We start from the raw sequence: 17,975 nt of genomic DNA, 5'->3' as shown, positions 1-17,975 counted from the left end.
ATATATATGTATTATAACCATTATGACATGTCATCCATTTTAAGGCAACATAAGACTGTTAGAAAAGTGGGAGGCAGGATCATAGCTGAGATTGTACTCTTATTCTTCACCAACTTAGCACAAAATTAAAAGTAAATTTTTAGAAGAAAAAGAATTAAAATTAATTTTTAGCATAAAATTTAAAAAAAATAAAGCCCAAACCAAAGAAACAGGTTTTTTTTCTCAGTTCTCCTTCCTATAGCTGACCAACCTTTGTGAATAAAATGTATTATAGCAAGACATATTACAACCTGATTAGGATCCAACAGAAAATTTACTTGAATTCCAAAATATTTATATAATAAATCAATATTCCAGGGACAAATAAAAAAAAATATATACAAAGTTGTTTTTATCCAAACAATTGTAGACCTTCTGAAAAGGGAAGATGTTTATCTTTCTTATCATTTGGCACTACTGTCACAGGCAGAGTCCTGATCAGGACCTGTACCCCATTCACCAGAAGTTTTTTGCTAGATACCAGGAAAAGAATTCAAAAGAATTTAGAAATGCAAACAAGCAAAGTTAAACATAATAGGTGGGTGTCAAAAAATTACTGGATGTGGCAGAAGTCCTATCATTAATGCTCAAAACAGTGATTTACCTCCTTTATCACTGCATGAAAAAGTAGCACTCAAAGAAGTGATCTGATGTTACTGTATTTTTATAACAGGATGTCTTATTTCTCAAACACTACTCTTAAGTGTATAAGGTTAACCAAAGCAAAGGCTTTCAGTTCTTCATAGCACATTATCCATCCAGGAAGTTATTCTGGGGGAACTGGTCTATGTCATGGAACTACTTTCACTGTTACATCAGAGCTGCAGAAAGTGTCATGGTCTTAAAACTACATCTTAGCTCTTTTCTGAATCACTGCCTTGGAGGTGGCTAGGGGAACAGCTGCAGCTTTATGTTCCCAAAAAACATTTCACTGGCAACAGACCAGAGGCAGTTGGAAAGCTCCAAGGATCACGTGGAGCATGAGCTGTGCCTGGGCGGACTCACCACCCAAGGATCACCACCTACAGGAGGATGTCAGGGCTTCAAGAGGCTCTGCCCTGTCCTGAGGCAGCACTATCAGCCGGGTGCCTTGCCGATTAAAAGCTGTTTGCACACCTAATCTCCACACAGGTCTTCTATGTATGAGTTCAGAAAGAGAAAAAGATAATTTCTAAGTAGATATACAGAGATTTAAAATGAATAAGGGACTAAGAAAAAATTGTAATTAGAGCATCTGATAGTCATGCTTTCTTCCGTATTGTGTGGGAAGATACTTTTGAAGATCCACTTGCACATCAGATATTATTATAAGACATGACTTAATGCTGACCTTTTCAAGCAACAAAAGATATGAGTATGAAGGCAGAATACTTGACACAAAGCAATGAAAGGGGATTAGTTTCTCATAAATGTCCCAATAGGGTAGCAATATCTGTGAATGAATGACAAATAAAGATGTTTTCTGTTGATTTAGAAAACAATTTTTAGGTAAATTTTTAAGTGATATTAAAACTACTCAAAACCCCTATATATTTAAAATTAATACATGATAAAGTTTCAATATATTTATTTCTTATGTTTTCTATTCTATCTTGCTTTTCATATTTCAGTAGAATAATAATCTTATTCTAAAGCAAAGCATTTAAAACTGTTTCCCTGAAAATGTATTTCTATCTTATTAAAGAAAAAAAAATCAATCAACTTGAAAAGATAAATCCTTTAGAACAATCCAAATTGCCAATCAGATAAGTACTGAATAATAAGACCCCATTACTATTACCTACCTTTACTATTACAGAGGTTGTTCTGCTGGGGTTTAAGGACTAAACAGTGGTACAAGCCCTGGAAAAAAGTCAGTCCTTCTGAAGACTGCTCAGGTCAGGAACAAGATGAAATTGCAATGAGGAAATAAGGACGAAACTCACTTTGTCTCCCTCTTACTGATAGCAGTAGATGCTGCTATTTATTTTTGTGTTCAGTTCAAATAACTTTAAAATATTTCAGAACTGTTAATTACCTTAACTACACTTCCAACCATTATTCTGTGTACAGGAATTGTTTCTGCTATCAAACTAAACTGTTACTTAATTGGGCAGTGAACAAATCACAGCACTGTACCTCTTTTAGCAGATGAATAGCAAAGTGATACGGTTTCAACTGTGTGTGCCTAAATGCTTCATCAATCTCATAGACGGCAGCGAGCATCCTCATAAAGTGGAAAAGATGCACAAGAGGATTAGGAAAGACTGATAAGCAAATCGCTGCTCGGTATCTTGCCCTGTAGCCTCACAGTATTTGGAGACGTATCTGAGCCATTTGGATAAGAAGTGCTGCTCTCTTACTACCCTGCTACACAGAGATCTACAGTTCAAGTCCTGTTTGTACGTATCTTCCCTGGAGATTGTGGTCTCTGCTTTCTACAAAAGTTACACTGAATCTTCCTAATTCCATTTTTGTAACCACTATTTTCATTTTCAGTTAGCTAGGAATTGTGGGGAAACAAAGAAGAGACGTGACCTCATTACTTCTGACTGTCTTTCAGACTCACCAGGGTTTCAGACAAATAATAGAGGCATTTCCTGTGGCACAAAAGACTGTAGGTGCACCACATGCACACTTCTGAGGAATACAGCCCCCTCTGAGTGGCTCCTTTCCTTGTTGCTCTTGAGTGGAGCATGGGGCAGGTCTCTGAGCAGCAGCTCAGTCCATGCAGCCTGTCCCACTTCTCAGGTCACACCTCTCCCAGCCCATAGTTTCCCAAGCTGAGCCAGATCTTGAAACCATACAAAGCCCTTCTGTACCACATCAGTGTTTCTGCGTGAAGTTGAGGTAAGTGAGGGGGGATTGGAGCTGTCCATTCTCAGACCAGCATTTCTGCTCCCACAGCAGGAAGCTCAAGGAAAACTTGAGGGCACACCAACCCAGGCTAGTGTCTGTTTAGAGTCCCACACAGTAAGATGTCAGTTCAGGCCTCAGAGAATCAGCACCTTCATAAAAAACCGACACTCTCATGAATGACATTCACTGTCAGTTCCACCAAGATGGACAAAGCCTGGCTAGAGGGTGGACCTGGTCACAATACAGAATATCTGAGGTGCCACTGCCCTTGCCAAACCCCACTAACATGTAACTGAGTGAGAACTAGCTCCCTTCAGATCTTCATGGTTTGGCATGGTTGTGTTAGCAATATATATTTTTCTCTGTTGAGACAGAGATATGGAAGGATCAACTCAAAAATATAATCTCAATTGAGGGAAAAAATTATGGACAAAAGTAAGACAGTTATATTAATAATATGGATCTTAATATTCTGTCCTCAATCACTGGTTACAAATTCAAGTTTGGGGAAAAAAACCCAACCAAATACGAAAAGCTCAATATTTGAAAATATATTTCCTTCTGATCTCTCTTACTTCAGATTATTGCCTGTTTCACCCAGAAAATCTACTTCTGGCTTTTGAGGTTTTGTACAAACTGCTGCTGCTTCCCTTTTACCAGATTTATCTCTAGACAAAACTGTTATGGGCAACAGGCAGTTGAATTATGGACCAGCTAATCAAATACGCACTTGTCCTTCCTACTACAAATTTCCATGATGGTAATTGGTCTGACCGTGTTAATAGCTTCAGAATCATAGTATTAGAGCTACAGGAATTTGGCAGCTATTTTAAGCAAAAATATATTATGTATGTTACAATTTAGGCACAAATACCATAGTGGAAATTTTTCAAAGGCGATAACTTGCCACTAAGAAATTGCATATATTGATTCTCTGACACAAAACATTTTGAATCTTAGACTATTATCACAAAAGAACCATAAAAATCTGATGTCTTCATTCTTCTGAAAAGATTGTTTCATCTTACTAAGACTATTACACATACCCAGCAGATTTCAACTCAGTCAGGAGACTAAATATTCCTAACTAGCTGAAGAAAACTGCTTTCCAAGGACATAATAAAATTATTTCTACAAAGGCTATATCATTATGTCATGGAAAGGAAAAGCATCAAAAATGCTTTTGTGGATATTTGTTTGGAAAATTTTTAGATCTACTGCCACCTTTGAAACATAAAGTTCATATATTGTTCCACAAAATTCAGTATTTCACATTTTTGATTATTTTGATGCTCTACTGAAGCTGAAGCATGTTATAAAATACTGTGCTCATCCTCAACCAAAGTTTTGTAAAAATGATCCTGCTTTTCTCTAAAAGAATGATGTATCTAAACATGTTGCTGTCTTGCACAATCCCCTGGGACAACTACAGTGCAGCAAGTGTGCAGATGGCCAGCGCAATTTTGACAGACAGGAGGAAAACAGTTCTATGATATTTAACAGATTTACAGTGGACACCACTGGAAAATCAGCCCTTTGCTCAGACCAATGATGGGAATTAAAATGCAAACCAAATAAAGGCTGAAGGGTATGTTACTAAATCTAATATACACAGACTAATCATGACACTGTTCCAACCTATGTTTCCCTTTATATACTAGAATTAACAGCCTTCATACATTCCAGATCTCATTAACAGTTCAGTTTGTGAAATTCAATGTCATGATTGAATAATTAATCCCTATAATTTGGACTTACTATACCTCACTAAACTGTTTGCAGCATCAGGATCATGTGCTGTTACTGTGCCAACAGGAGTCCCAATCTTTGCGTTTTCATAAACTTCCATGACATAGGAAGGCATAGTGAAGAGCGGGGGTTCATCCACATCGCCAACGATGATCTTCAGCATCGTTACATCTTTGAATGGTCCCAAGTGGGAAAAGCGAAAATCCAGGTGAGTATTTGCTCCTTCTATATTAAGTGTATATGATTTCTTTTTTTCATAGTTGAGTGGCTGTTGGCAGAAAAAAATAAATTCTCAGAGACATTCTGTTCTCCAGTTTAGCCTGCTACCAACTTAACAACATCTTTTCTGTTTAACTTAAACATTTCTTCATGTTACTGGAAAGGGATGATATTCTCTGATATTCTGGCAGCCACTGTCATACCTTGTATGTAGAAGGATATAAATGAAGCAGGATGGTTTCAATTTTTCTCTACAACAGAATATTGGAAAAGATACTAGTTTTGGAAATAGGCCAGGATTTAGAATGAGCCTCAGATTCTACTTTCATTATAATGCAGTGTCTGGATTTTGTCACCTTTTGGTTTTAATCAGTAAATCCTAAATCCTGAAGAAGGTAGAGACTGATGTATCCTGTATTAAAATAGCTTCACATCTTAAATAAAAAAAAGTGTCATAGACAGTGACAGTGACATTAAAATTCTTTTGGGCATCTCTTTTATTCTCAACGGAATAAACTCAACTTCTTGCAGGAAAACACTCATTCAGTGTAAAACAGCAGATGTAATCTGTCTATTTCCAACAGTTTTAAAACACAGTCATATCATTAAAAGACGTTGCATATGCGTGGAATTTTTTTTTTAGAACTAGAATTTTTATTTCCGTTATGGCATGGCAGAATTCCACTGATACCAGTATCATTCTATGTGTACATGACAGTCTATCTAACAAAAACTTTTCATCCAAGTTTAAAATGGTATTTCCTGTCACCCCGAGAAATGGCAAAGTAATATTTTAGGCAAGACATATGAGGAACTCAATATAAGGCTTGTCACTGTCAGTGTGCATTTTTTAGATGAAATCTACGATAAATTTGCCTGATGGTGAATAAGAAAAACTGATCAGGATTAATATACACTTGATATATTTGTCTGATTTCTACTTTGTGTACTTAAGGACAATTAATTCATTCTCTGAACTCTAACAGTATAAGGCTTTTGTGACCCTCATATTCTCTGTTTCCCTTTCCTGAATGTAAAAATAAGAAGTTCTAAGGGCATGAAAATTTACCATAGCCTGGTAAATTTATTATTATGCAAGAAAATACAGCTAAGTGTACTACTCAAGTCAATTCATAAAGAAATATATGTTTACTAAATTCTAACTCAGATGCCCATTAATTCATGGGGTTTTTTTGTTATGAGCAGCCAAGTATTGACTAGTGATTTTCATTGTTCTGTAGCATGCATATTCTAATAAACAGGTTTAAAATAGGACTGGCACTTTTATCTTTGATGTCTTTTCGGAAAACTCAGTTTATATTGACAATGACTGAATTAACTTGTACAGGAAGATTAATTTCTCTCAGAAAACACATGAGGAATGACACAAAGTCTTGTAGTAACACAAACTCTTTTATCTAGTTCTTTGATGAGACAATAAGGCTTTTTTAATTGAAAAAACCTATTCAGATAAACACAAAAAGCAGACATTTTAAATGTAGTCAGAGTAGTTTTTTGCTTTCATTTTCTTTTTTTTCTTCCTATAACATCTCAATCATTAGCTGTAGATATCAGGTGAGAGACACACTTGTCTTTTGTGTCTAAATATGCAAAACATTTCTGTATTTACTTAAAATTATCATTGTCTAAAGATCATTTTCTTTCCCAGAAAGAAAGCAAAACATTTATATTTTAGATGAATTAAACATAATTTTTGTTCATGTTTTCTATTTTCCCAATTAATAATATTCTTTCATTACAATTACCAACATAACTTCAGTATATATTCATTGGCTATAATAGTGCCAAACTGGAAATGCCAAATATAGCTCAAGTGACCAGCTACGGGGCTAACTGGAAAATGCTGCTGTGCATTAAACTGCAGTTTAAGTTTCTAATGTGAGACTCCCAAAATGAATCTCATGTTAGGGTAACTGTAACTCCCAAAAAGAGTTACAGAATTTTAGGGGAAGTAACTATCTGTTTTTTAAATTTTTCCAGTTTCACAAAATTGAAGAGACATGGGCTGTTAGACGCTTTTTCTGGGAAACCTGAATAATACTGGCTGACTTGAGATCAAGAAAATTCTAACACATTTTTCTGAAAATCATGATAAAGGGGGAGAATGATGACCATTCTTTCTTTGAAGGATACAGAGAATAATAGCTTTTAATGGGTTATTTTGTTTGGGTTTCCTCCAGTTTATCACTCCAATGAGGAAATGCATGAGGTAAAGTAGAAATACTAAATGACAATTTGTAATCAACCCTTTTTGGGAGGATCTTTGAGACTGAAGAATGGCTCCACAGGTTTGCCAATAAGAAAGACAATGAAAGTACTGAATGTTTTGGGTCAGCCCAGAATGAGACTAAAAAATATTCTAACACTCCTAGCCTTTGCATACAAATGGAGGCACTAAAAAATTTTATTTTTCCATCAGAATCTTACATAAGGGAAGCTTTAATATTTTGATGAGGATTTCAGGTCATTAGACACAATAATATATTTACTCCTCACTTTTCTGATGTGCCTACTGTAAATTCTCCTGGAGATTTACTAGAAGATAAATAATTATATTTTAGTGTTCTAGAAGGCACTGGTATCTGATATACAAAACCAAAACACTTCTGTTCTCAGTTTAGATTATTTATTTTGGGTGGGCTACCAAAAAAATTCAGCTTGAAACCAAATCTAAATAAAAGCAATTACAGCACACAGAATATAATTTACTTATTAAACTGCATACAAGATCTGAGTAAAAAAATCCAAAAAATAAAACAAAGTAAAAAAACAAAACAAAACAAAACAAAACAAACAAACAAACAAACAAAAACCAAAAAAATAACGAGATCACTTTTTTATTACTGTACAAAGGGATAAGGTATCTGAGGAAATAATGGAGGTATGATACACAAATTTATGTAACTTTTAAGTCCTGAATTTCTGCTCAACTGGAATATAACATTACTTAAGCAAAACTTACCTCTTCTTGTCTTGATGTAAAAATGATCCAAATTATTGTCATGTGTATGTAAAAGAACAGGCAACACATGCTTTTTTCATATTCTAAATAATAGTTAAAAATTTTTGAAGCTACTCTGCAAAACCAGTAAGAAATGTGATTTAACAGATTTTTCTATGTCTTTTATTTTATTGCAAATTCTTCCTTTCTGCTTCATGTTTGGAATATGCATAAATGTTGTAGTTAATGAACAGTAGCCATGGTGAGAGTACAATGCTCATTTTAAAGAAGAAATAACAGATTATGATTTTAGCTATAGCAAGACAATCAAGAAATAAATTCAGTGGTATAAAAAAGACAGTTTACTTTTATGAGGTTGAAAAAGGTGGGTATTACATAACCTTTATAAAAGACACTGAGTTAAAGCTTTTTAAGATACTGAAAGAGATCTTTTAAATATTTATGAATTATAAAAATAATATTTCCTTAAGTTAGAAACTATTTTTGATACCTTAAATACACATATATCTATTCAGAAGAAAAAAAAAATCATGCTTTACGATAGTTTTTTTATTTATTCTCTTCTTTCATATTTTCACAGGATTTCATTTCTCCAACCATTAATCAAGACCATAGTTCATATTAGCAATTTTGAATAGATACTTTTAATTTTTAGGATCTATGGATACATATAATTTATATATACAAGACTCAATAACAACAAACCCATATAAGAACTCTCAGCTGACTGGGACAAATGTAGGAACTACATACAAATGATAACCCTGAGATAGCTTGCCAAGTCACATTTTTAGTCTTTAGCACAATACTGGATCATAGATACCAACTGGAAAGCAAATCAAAGAATAACAGTCTATGAAAAATGAATTACATATTCATTGCCAGAGATAAACTTTGTATGCCAAGATTCAAGAAAGTTGGGGACAAAAGTAGAATTTTCACCTAAATTTTACATCTTCTGTGGCTTACCTTCTTCAAAGAGAGAATTCCTTCCCTTGTTTCTTTGTCAGTAGATATGGAGAATACCCCAGCACCATCACCATTTATAATTGTGTACTTCATGTCTGCGTTTGAACCAGTGTCTGCATCATTTGCTTTGATTTTGCCAACTGCTGATCCAACTTGAGCCGACTCAGGAACATACAGTTGATAATGTTCTGAGGGGAAAAAAAAAACCATAATAGCTTGGATATTTTCTAGTCAAACCAAATTAGAGAACCATTAGCTGCTTGATAGATGTCTGAGTCAATGGAAGGGTATTTATTAATTTTGTGAAGTGACAAATAAACATAGGAATTTTTTAGATCTCTGAAAGAATTCAAAACCAAATTGTATTTCACTTGGGATGCTTTCATTCCCTATTCAAAATCCAAATTACCTAATGTAGGATTTTAGTTTTCACAACTACTGTATTAATAGAATGTTTTCACATTCTGCTAATACAGAATTTACTCATACCAGTATTTTTACAAGTTTTTATTCTCCATAACCAAAATATATATATTTCATCAATTTATAATTAAATGCATGGTCAAGTGAGTACTTTTGAATTCAAAAATATTTTGCATTTTTTCCCAAAATATGTCAATTTTTGCACATTGCATCAACATTTTCAACACATGATTTTTACCAAAGAAAAATAGAATTAATCTCAATGTTTTGCCTTTTGCACAAAAAATTTTAACGGCCATCCATAGTAAATGAAAATAAACCTAATGGGTACAAAGAAGTATTACACATTTGTGCCCAGAAAAATTTTTCTTTACAGCTCTGACCTCCTGTCAATGTTTTTCTAACCTGTTAGGTTAATAATTAGTAAGTGAAATATATTTTGAAAGATAATCTTAACTTTCTCTATGCTTTTATGTAAAATTTTCTAAAAGGTACAAAGTTTTCTGGAGGACAAGAAGTTGCCACAAGGAAATAAAAGTGGCAAAGAGACATAATGTCATTATGTAAACCTCAATTATCATCTGTAGCTATGCCAGAAAAACAGCTAAAAGAAGATTTCTCCAATAATGCTACCCTTATAATACAGCAGGGATGATGAAATCTACCAGAACTGAAAAGAATAATTCACATCCAATAGCAGGTGTGAACATACCAACGACATAATAATTTCCCATCTAAAAAACGCCAATCCAAATGCCTCCATAACAGTCTGCAGAGTTCACATCACAGTCCAACCACCAACACAGTAAAAAAGAAAAATAACTTCTGTCATTACAGATCTTCTGAAACTCTACCAGGTTCCTTTTATATTCCTTGAAGGCATTCTGTGGCAGTCAGTGCAATAGTGCAAAACTAAGTGGCAGGACAATGGATCAGCAGATTTAAAAGAGACATATAAAAGTTAACATATTGTTATGGTTTGCTGGGTTTAAGCCAGATAGCATGACTGTAGAGGTGCCCTTGTTAAGCATGTAGAAAAAGAAATGCAAAACTTAAATTGAATCCAGAGATTAAACCTGAGGAGGGGCAAAAACCCACTGTTTGGATGAATTGAAGAAATTAACAACCTACAGAAGCTGCAATTTGGAAAGGGAATAGATGTCATCACTAAAATATAACTGCCTTTGTCGTCACTTCTAGAAAACTGAAGATTAATTATAAATCTATATAATTTCTTGCACAACTGTTCCTAAATCTATTTGTTGTTTTTAATTTTTTTTATACTATCCCATAATACTAGTAAACAACTAGTGGTGTGATAAGGATGGCCAAATGCATTAATCTTTGTTAGTTTAAAGGAAAAGAGATTTCATAGGAAAACAAAAAAAAATTAGTTATTATTCATTAGGAAATCTTAAGGAAAATAAGAAATGTCCAGCAGAAGAAGAGAAAAAATAGAACTTAACATGTAAAAAATGAAAATACCAACACTGATGTAACAGGACAATTACTTAATTCAATTAAAACTCATAGTTAATACTTTGATGCAATTCTTTGATATGCGTGCAAAAGCCACCTACACAAATTTCCAAATAAATTCCCTGCAAAATTTTGTGCTTACAGATGATGTGAACTGACACTTTCATATTGCTGGTTGCTTTATTTTATACATAAAATTATAATAATGTATTGAGATTAATTTCAACATTTACTCAGTGTTAAAATAAATGCAAAATATGTTTTTCTGACACTTTTGCTCTTCCAAAAAGGAAGAGGTTAAGGCCATTAAAAATATGTCATAGAATCAAGCCACATCAGGATGTGCTATAATTCATATGATAGGGTGAACTAATTGGAGACTTTCAAATAGTTGAACTTATTCAAATATATTTATCTAAATGACACTATGCTCTGCTTTATAATCACACCCCAAGTGTTAGCCATCTGTTTCAGAAAATTCTTTTACTGATACCTATCTAAAAACTCTGAGATACTACAACTTCAAGCAAAACAAATATTTGAAATGACTCATGAATTATGTCAGTTTTTGTAGAACTGAAATGTTAAAAAAATGTAGCTAGAATTAAAAGAAAGCTGTTGAAAAAATCAAAAAATCTTAGGTCAGAAATGTCTCCCAACAAGTATTTAACCACTACTTCATAGAAACAGGCTGGCAATACCTCATACAGACATGAGCCAAATAGATAAAAACAATTAATACTATCTAAAAAAACTAAACATGCAAGAAGATAAAATTAAGCAATATGAAGATTAAACTATATTACAGACATTTTTTTAGACTAGTGGTGAAACTGGAAATGTTAAACACTAAATAAACTTTATTTCTAGCAAAAGAAACTGACAAAAGGCACAATCAAGCTCTGGAACAGACTTCCCAAAGAAAAGGTCACAGCACCAGCCTTGTCTGAACCCAAGATGGATTTGGACAATGCTCTCAGGTACGCTTGGGTGTGTACTCCGGTGCTTGTCGGCTGTGACTTCTTGGGTGCTCTCCATTGGGACTTAATGACTCACTTATTGTCCTTTTAAACTCAGCATAATCTGATTCTGATTCTGTGAATGTTTGCTTGGGCATTGGATAAAGAAAGTTTGATAGGCACTGTAAATTATAGGATGTGCATATAAGATGTGAATTTACAGTTCTGTATCTCAAACTATGAGTCCCTACCCTCTAAAACAATTGATTGGGAAGATAGGAGCCCTGAGAATCAGGAAAGATCAGTTTATAGCAACACCTTTCCACCAAATCTGACCATGTTGAACAGATTGTTTTTATTCTTTCAGTATTGCAGACTTCCAGGAGCTGTTGTGAAGCAGAAATCTTTGGGGATGGTCTAATTTTTTCTAGAGGAGATGGCCTGATTATTACAGATCAAGAATTTTGGCTGATTCAGTTCTTAGCTTTTATCACATTCACTCACATGCCTTCCCTTTGCTCATGATATGAGGAATTTAATACTCTTTTCCAGGTAATGTACTGTATAGGATACCACTTTGCAGGACTTTAATCTGTGCTAACTGAAACATTTTCCAAATTCAAGTATATATGATTTTCATCTGTCAATAAACGTTATGTCTTTTCTGTCATTATACTACAGAAACAATTCATTCATCTTGAGAAAAATATACTTTAATTTCAATTAGCCTACAGGCAACATCCAAGGCTGTACCCTACTTACAGAAAAGAGAGTTCTCTCTGTCTGAACCTCTCAAAAAAGAAGTGCAACAGTATTTAATGAAAATCAATTAGCATACAATTGAAATTATTGTATTTATTAATCTATCATATTCTGTTGATAATTTTGATTTTACAGGTTACAATGTCTTCTTGAACACAGACATTACCATATTTAACAATGGGAGGGAGAAAAGAAAATACTGAACACCAACTTGGATAAAAGTGTTCATTACACTAGAGGGCAGGGCTACTGCTCAAAGGGCTGGAGAAATGTGCTAAAACAAACCTCATGACATTCAGAAACAGCACCAGGGGAGGAATAATGACATTCATCAGTACATGCCAGGGCCAGCCAATTGTAAAGCAGTTTTGCAGAAAGGGATGTAAAAAGGACCTTTCAAGGCTTTACTAGACAAGACTGTAAGTGACTTGATCTTACTGAACCTGCTTTAAGCTGGGCTTTGGGTGGTATTAGTTTTTCAAGTCTCACGTGAATAAAAAAGTATGTCTCAAGTTTCCCTGCCTGCCATCTTTGATAAAACTAAAGCAGAGCTTCAACTGTGGACTGTGCTCAGTCTTCCTTGGTAGCTATGTTTGAGAAAGCTATCCTTCATTCACAGAGCTGCTTGCTTTCATTACATGTAACAGAATATTCTGGATTTCTCTTTAACAACTGCAATCTTTTTAGAAGCCTATTTGTCACAGTATGTCTTCGACATATGTCACATGTTCCTTTACTATGCTTATTTTTAATGTAATAAGTCCAATTTTAATCCATCATCGTTGTAAGTACAGAGACTTTTATGATTGCAGAAATTCAGTCAATTTTATATCTACTAATTTTGATCTGAATATTATTTTAATGTCATCTCTTTCATGAAACAAAACTAATTTTCAAGAGGTATGTTTGGCTTACTCTTTCTCCTTGCCAATAACCCCCATGCTATTGCACTTTCTAAATGTATTTTAATTATAAGTGACATTACTTTTTATTTGCAAATATCACAATCAAAATTCCAAAACTCAAACCCTTCAAACTTTTGCTTGCCTTGAAATTCTGAAGAACATAGAAACCCTGGGTAAATTTAGGAAACAAAACCCCAAATGTTCTTCTTTGATGCAAGAGACTCTTTTGGCTGAAACAAGACTTGTATATCTCAATGTCTTTGTCTTTTACATCTCAGTACAAAACATGAGTTATGATTGTGATTAAGATTTTAATCAGTGATCAGTTTATGTTCCATGACACTTTGCCTTGAGAGACAATAGCTGAAAGTTCATGAAAACTTTCTGACCTCAGAATACTGAACTTTTGATTTTGGAGAAGAAAAATATTCTGTCTTTTTGTAAAAATTGTAATGTTTATGCTGCTCATGGCTAAAAGCAGAAACATAAAGAAAACTGAGTTTCTCCTGGATTTACTACTTGCCTTTAGGTATTGAATCCCCAAATACATATTTTCTATGCAAATGACATGGGAAAAGCAACATATGCACTCCATAATAATCACTAATGAGGAACTTAATTGTTGGGTGTGATCTGTAGCAGTCTCTAGAGCCTGTGCTCTGTTCAGCATATTTTATGCTATTTAAAGGGGAACAGTTGCTTCATCAGGCAGCTTGGGTAAAGCAGAGAGCAATAGCAATACCTGTAAAAGGGTTAAACTACATTTGGACTGTGTTTGTGTTGTTGTTTGTATGCTTGCTTTTCCCTGGCACTAGTACCGCTAGGATTGTGATCACACTGGGGTTTAACTTCATAAAGGACATGAAAATTAAGGCTTTCCAAAGAATACTCCTCAAAATGGAGTGGTCCTGCTCCCAATTCTCTAGTCTGAGAGAAAAACAAACAACATTCCCTCATTCCCAAAACCATTACAGTCTTATCCAGAAAACTTAGAAAAATAAACAAACAAACCAACAAAAACATGCAGCTTTTTTTTTTTTTCTGTCTAGAGTGTTTTGAAATTATTTTGATATGTATGATATATATAATTCATAATGGACCTGGTACACAAAAATCCTTATTGACAATATTCAATAAAAGGAAATAACACTCCATGGTACTGTTATGCGTAGAGCTGATGCACCTAGGTGGTGCAAAAACTTAGTATGTAGATCACATGTTTATTACAAGTATTTAATCTGACTTTGACATAAATAAATTTTTCCCCCACCCAACATCCTGAAATATTTGAATTCCATAAACAATTCTGTCACCAAATTTTATTGTCATGAATCTTCATTAAAGGAGACTTTTACTAAAAGATATTCAATACTCTTGAAAAGTATTATATTTAGTTAATTAAATTTTACAGTAAAAACTGATTACAGAAACCACACCTATTCTGCTCAAGAAAGAGAACATCATGAGATTTCCTGTGTGATCAACTGCCATTAAATAACTCATGTCAGATTTCAGTGACATATATATGAAATAATTTGGTAGCTTTAACTTCAAATATTGTGCAAATATCAGAGCATACCATTCTTCTCACAAAAAAAAAAAAAAAAAAAAAAAAAGAAAACAACTAAACCAAACATTTTAAAAAACATTTTCCAGTCTATGGAAGCATAGACTCAAAAGTACATATACTTTTATTTTATATGTCTTAACTCCATTTTGAACTTAATGAAAACATCTCAACATCTCAAGTAATGTGTTTCTTGTATGTCCAAGGCATCCCATAGATGAATGATTGATTCTAGCACATTACAGAGACACAGTATCTCTCTTACAAAGAGCGAAATTTTAGAAAATTACTCAGCAAGTCTTGGCTCTTTTACCACTCCCTAAAACAGCTTGTTGTCATTGTGCAATAGCCTTGCTAAGCAGATGATGCTAAATACTTCTAGAAAATCAAGCCCAGACATACTTAAAATTAACATTTTGACGAGGTAATATAGGCACACAGTAGTAACTTTCCCCTGCTACCTTTGCTCCTGGCTGTCACAGTCAGGAGGAATTTTCTGAAAACTGACAGAAATGAAAACCTGATACCTGCCCCTCATTCTGTTTCTGATGTAACATTTTAGCCACTTTAAAAAAAAAAAAGTCAGGGGCCTTTTGATAATTCTCTGTAAAGTCAGAAAATCAGTATACTGAACACCAACTGTACACACAAAGGAAGTGTCACTCACTAGGCATCCGCTTTGAAACCTGAGCACTGACTTTGAAACCTCAATCAATTCAACATATATCTACCTCTAAAAAGATGTGAGAAGAAAAATACTTTTCAGCACCACAGTTATGTTGTGCAATTATTACATCAAAATGTAATAGTTACACAGATGAGAAATTATGCGCATGAAATAATGAAAATATATTAATCTAACTATAATGAAAAAATCTTAATAAATAAGCAACATTTAAAACTAGAATAATTTCTGGACTGAAATGCTTCTTAATACTCACTGCATACTGGATCATTGCTGGATTCATCCACATGTAGATGGCTTGGGTTGGAAGGCAGATTAAAGAAAATCTGGTTTTAACTCCTCTGCAATGGACAGGGACACCTTTCACTGCAGCAGGATGCTCAGAGCTCCATCCAGCCTGGTCTTGAACACTTCCAGGTATGGGACATCCAAAGGTTTTCTGAACAACCTGATCCAGTGCTTTCTGATACCTAGTCTAAACTTGCTCTCTTTCCCTTTAAAAAAGTCCCCCCTTCTGATATAATTTCCTGCCTGTGTAAAAGTTGTTCTCCATCTTTTTTTATAAGTCCTGTCTACGTACTGAAAGGCTTCAATGAGGTCTCTCTTAGAGCTTTCTCTTTTCTAGGTTGACAACCTGAGTTCCTTCAGATTGCCTTCATTAGTGAGGTGTTCCTGACCTCTCTTCAACTTCATGACCTTCTTCTGGACCCACTCTAGCAAGTCCACATCCTTCTTCTACTGAGGACTCCAGACCTGGACACAGCACTCTGAGTGGGGCTTCACAAGGGCAGAGTTGAGGGGGACAATCACCTCCCTTGACCTGATGGGTGCAGGTCTTTTGATGTAGCCAGGGTGCAGCTAGCTTTCTAGGCTGCAAGTGCACACTGACTGTGCATGTCCAACTTCTCACCCACCAGAACCTCCAAGTCCTTCCCCTCGGGGGTGCTCTCGCTGAGTTCTTCTACTCTGTTTTCATGCCTGGGATTGCCCTGACCCAGGTGCAGACCTTGCACTTGGACTTCTTGAGCTGTATTAGGTTCATATGGTTCCACTTCTCAAGCCCATAAATGGCACAAGGGACAGGATCTAGATTACACTAGATATGCAAAAAAATCTGATTTAAAAAGGTTTCGTTGATGAGATGTCAGCAATCTTACGAGAAACCAGTTATCGTATTCTTATTTTATTTAATATCTGAGTTCCTGGGGACACAAAACTTTGCAACCCTTTTAACTCAATAGTACCCAGTAATTTTTAACCGTTGTCCAATATCAGGCAAATCTAGCAGAAGGACAGAGACCTGAAACTCATTATGATTCTATAAGCCTGTTAACAACTACTTGGTAAAAAAAAGGAGAAGGACCTGCTAAAAAACAATCAGAGAAAATTTTGCTTTCCTCAACATATGTGGCAGGAGCCAAGTGGTAAAAGAGAAGGCAGATAGCCCTGGTCTGGTCACCAGGTGGGACAGGACAGGATGCAGCACATGGCAGTGAGAAGATGAGTGAGAGGGTGCTGACTTTTCATGACAGGAAATCATGACACTTCTCATGACAGGAAATAATGAGAACTGGATGTACTACATGGAACTGGAGACACAGAAAGGACCACACTGGAGTACGAATTTCAAAAGAATATAAGTAGCAGATACTTATACAGATACTAAGTTAACTAATGAGTTATATTAACAAGGACAGATAGTGGATACCTTATTAGCACTGAACAGAGTTAACGTCTCCTTCTAGGATGTGAGTTTACTTTTTCAGAACTGACAGGAGCACCTTCATATCACATTCCTTTTTAAACATGGCTGTGCACTTTTCATACAATAATATTGTAAAAAGAGTGGCCAATTTAATTATGCATATATGCAATTTCACGTTATGTTTACTGTTGCTATGAAAATATCAAGATTTAAAAATATTGTTTTAAGTCATGAGTTAATGTAAATTCTTCTTTATCCTAAGGAACGGAGCTATTTGTATCAAAAATCAAAATCCATAAATTAGAGTCTAGACACAGAAACTATAGATCTTCTGCACACTGTCCAGAATGTAATCATTAGCACTTGATGTACAAAGCATGTCAATAGAAGCCTCTGCCTAGTGTGATGGTCTTGACGCTATCAGAATCTCTTCATACTAAACAAAACACAGAGAATTTATTCATCTTAAGCAACACCAGAGAGAATTAATGAAAGAGAAGTACACAGAATATTCTGATGTAGCTCAAGGCTGATAATAGTGCTATTAGAAGATGGAATATCTTCTATCAAATTATGAAATAAATTTATGACTATGAAATTAGACCCTCAGTCATCAACCACAGGGATCCATCAGTGGCAAAACTAACAAGAACTGAGAGATGTAAAAATCTTCCCACACAGAGCACTGTCAGT

At 34.7% G+C, this 17,975-nt stretch overlaps 1 protein-coding gene across 7 annotated transcripts in view; it reads right to left on the bottom strand.

Annotated features, from left to right (window-relative positions):
- Positions 1-17,975, bottom strand: part of CDH18 (cadherin 18) — a 293,583-nt gene that overhangs the window by 44,507 nt on the left and 231,101 nt on the right. For all 7 annotated transcript variants that reach the window (XM_039714880.1, XM_039714879.1, XM_039714883.1 and 4 more), the window contains 2 exons: positions 8,798-8,985; positions 4,641-4,894 (listed from right to left, as the gene is read on the bottom strand). In XM_039714880.1, coding sequence (XP_039570814.1) covers positions 4,641-4,894; positions 8,798-8,985 — 442 coding nt within the window. The remainder of the gene's footprint in view (positions 1-4,640; positions 4,895-8,797; positions 8,986-17,975) is intronic.

The sequence above is a fragment of the Passer montanus genome, unplaced genomic scaffold, assembly GCF_014805655.1.
Source record: "Passer montanus isolate IOZ18808 unplaced genomic scaffold, ASM1480565v1 scaffold31, whole genome shotgun sequence".
NCBI lineage: Eukaryota > Metazoa > Chordata > Aves > Passeriformes > Passeridae > Passer > Passer montanus.
The sequence above is the reverse complement of the archived record's forward strand: the minus strand, read 5'-3'. Positions and strand labels throughout refer to the sequence as shown.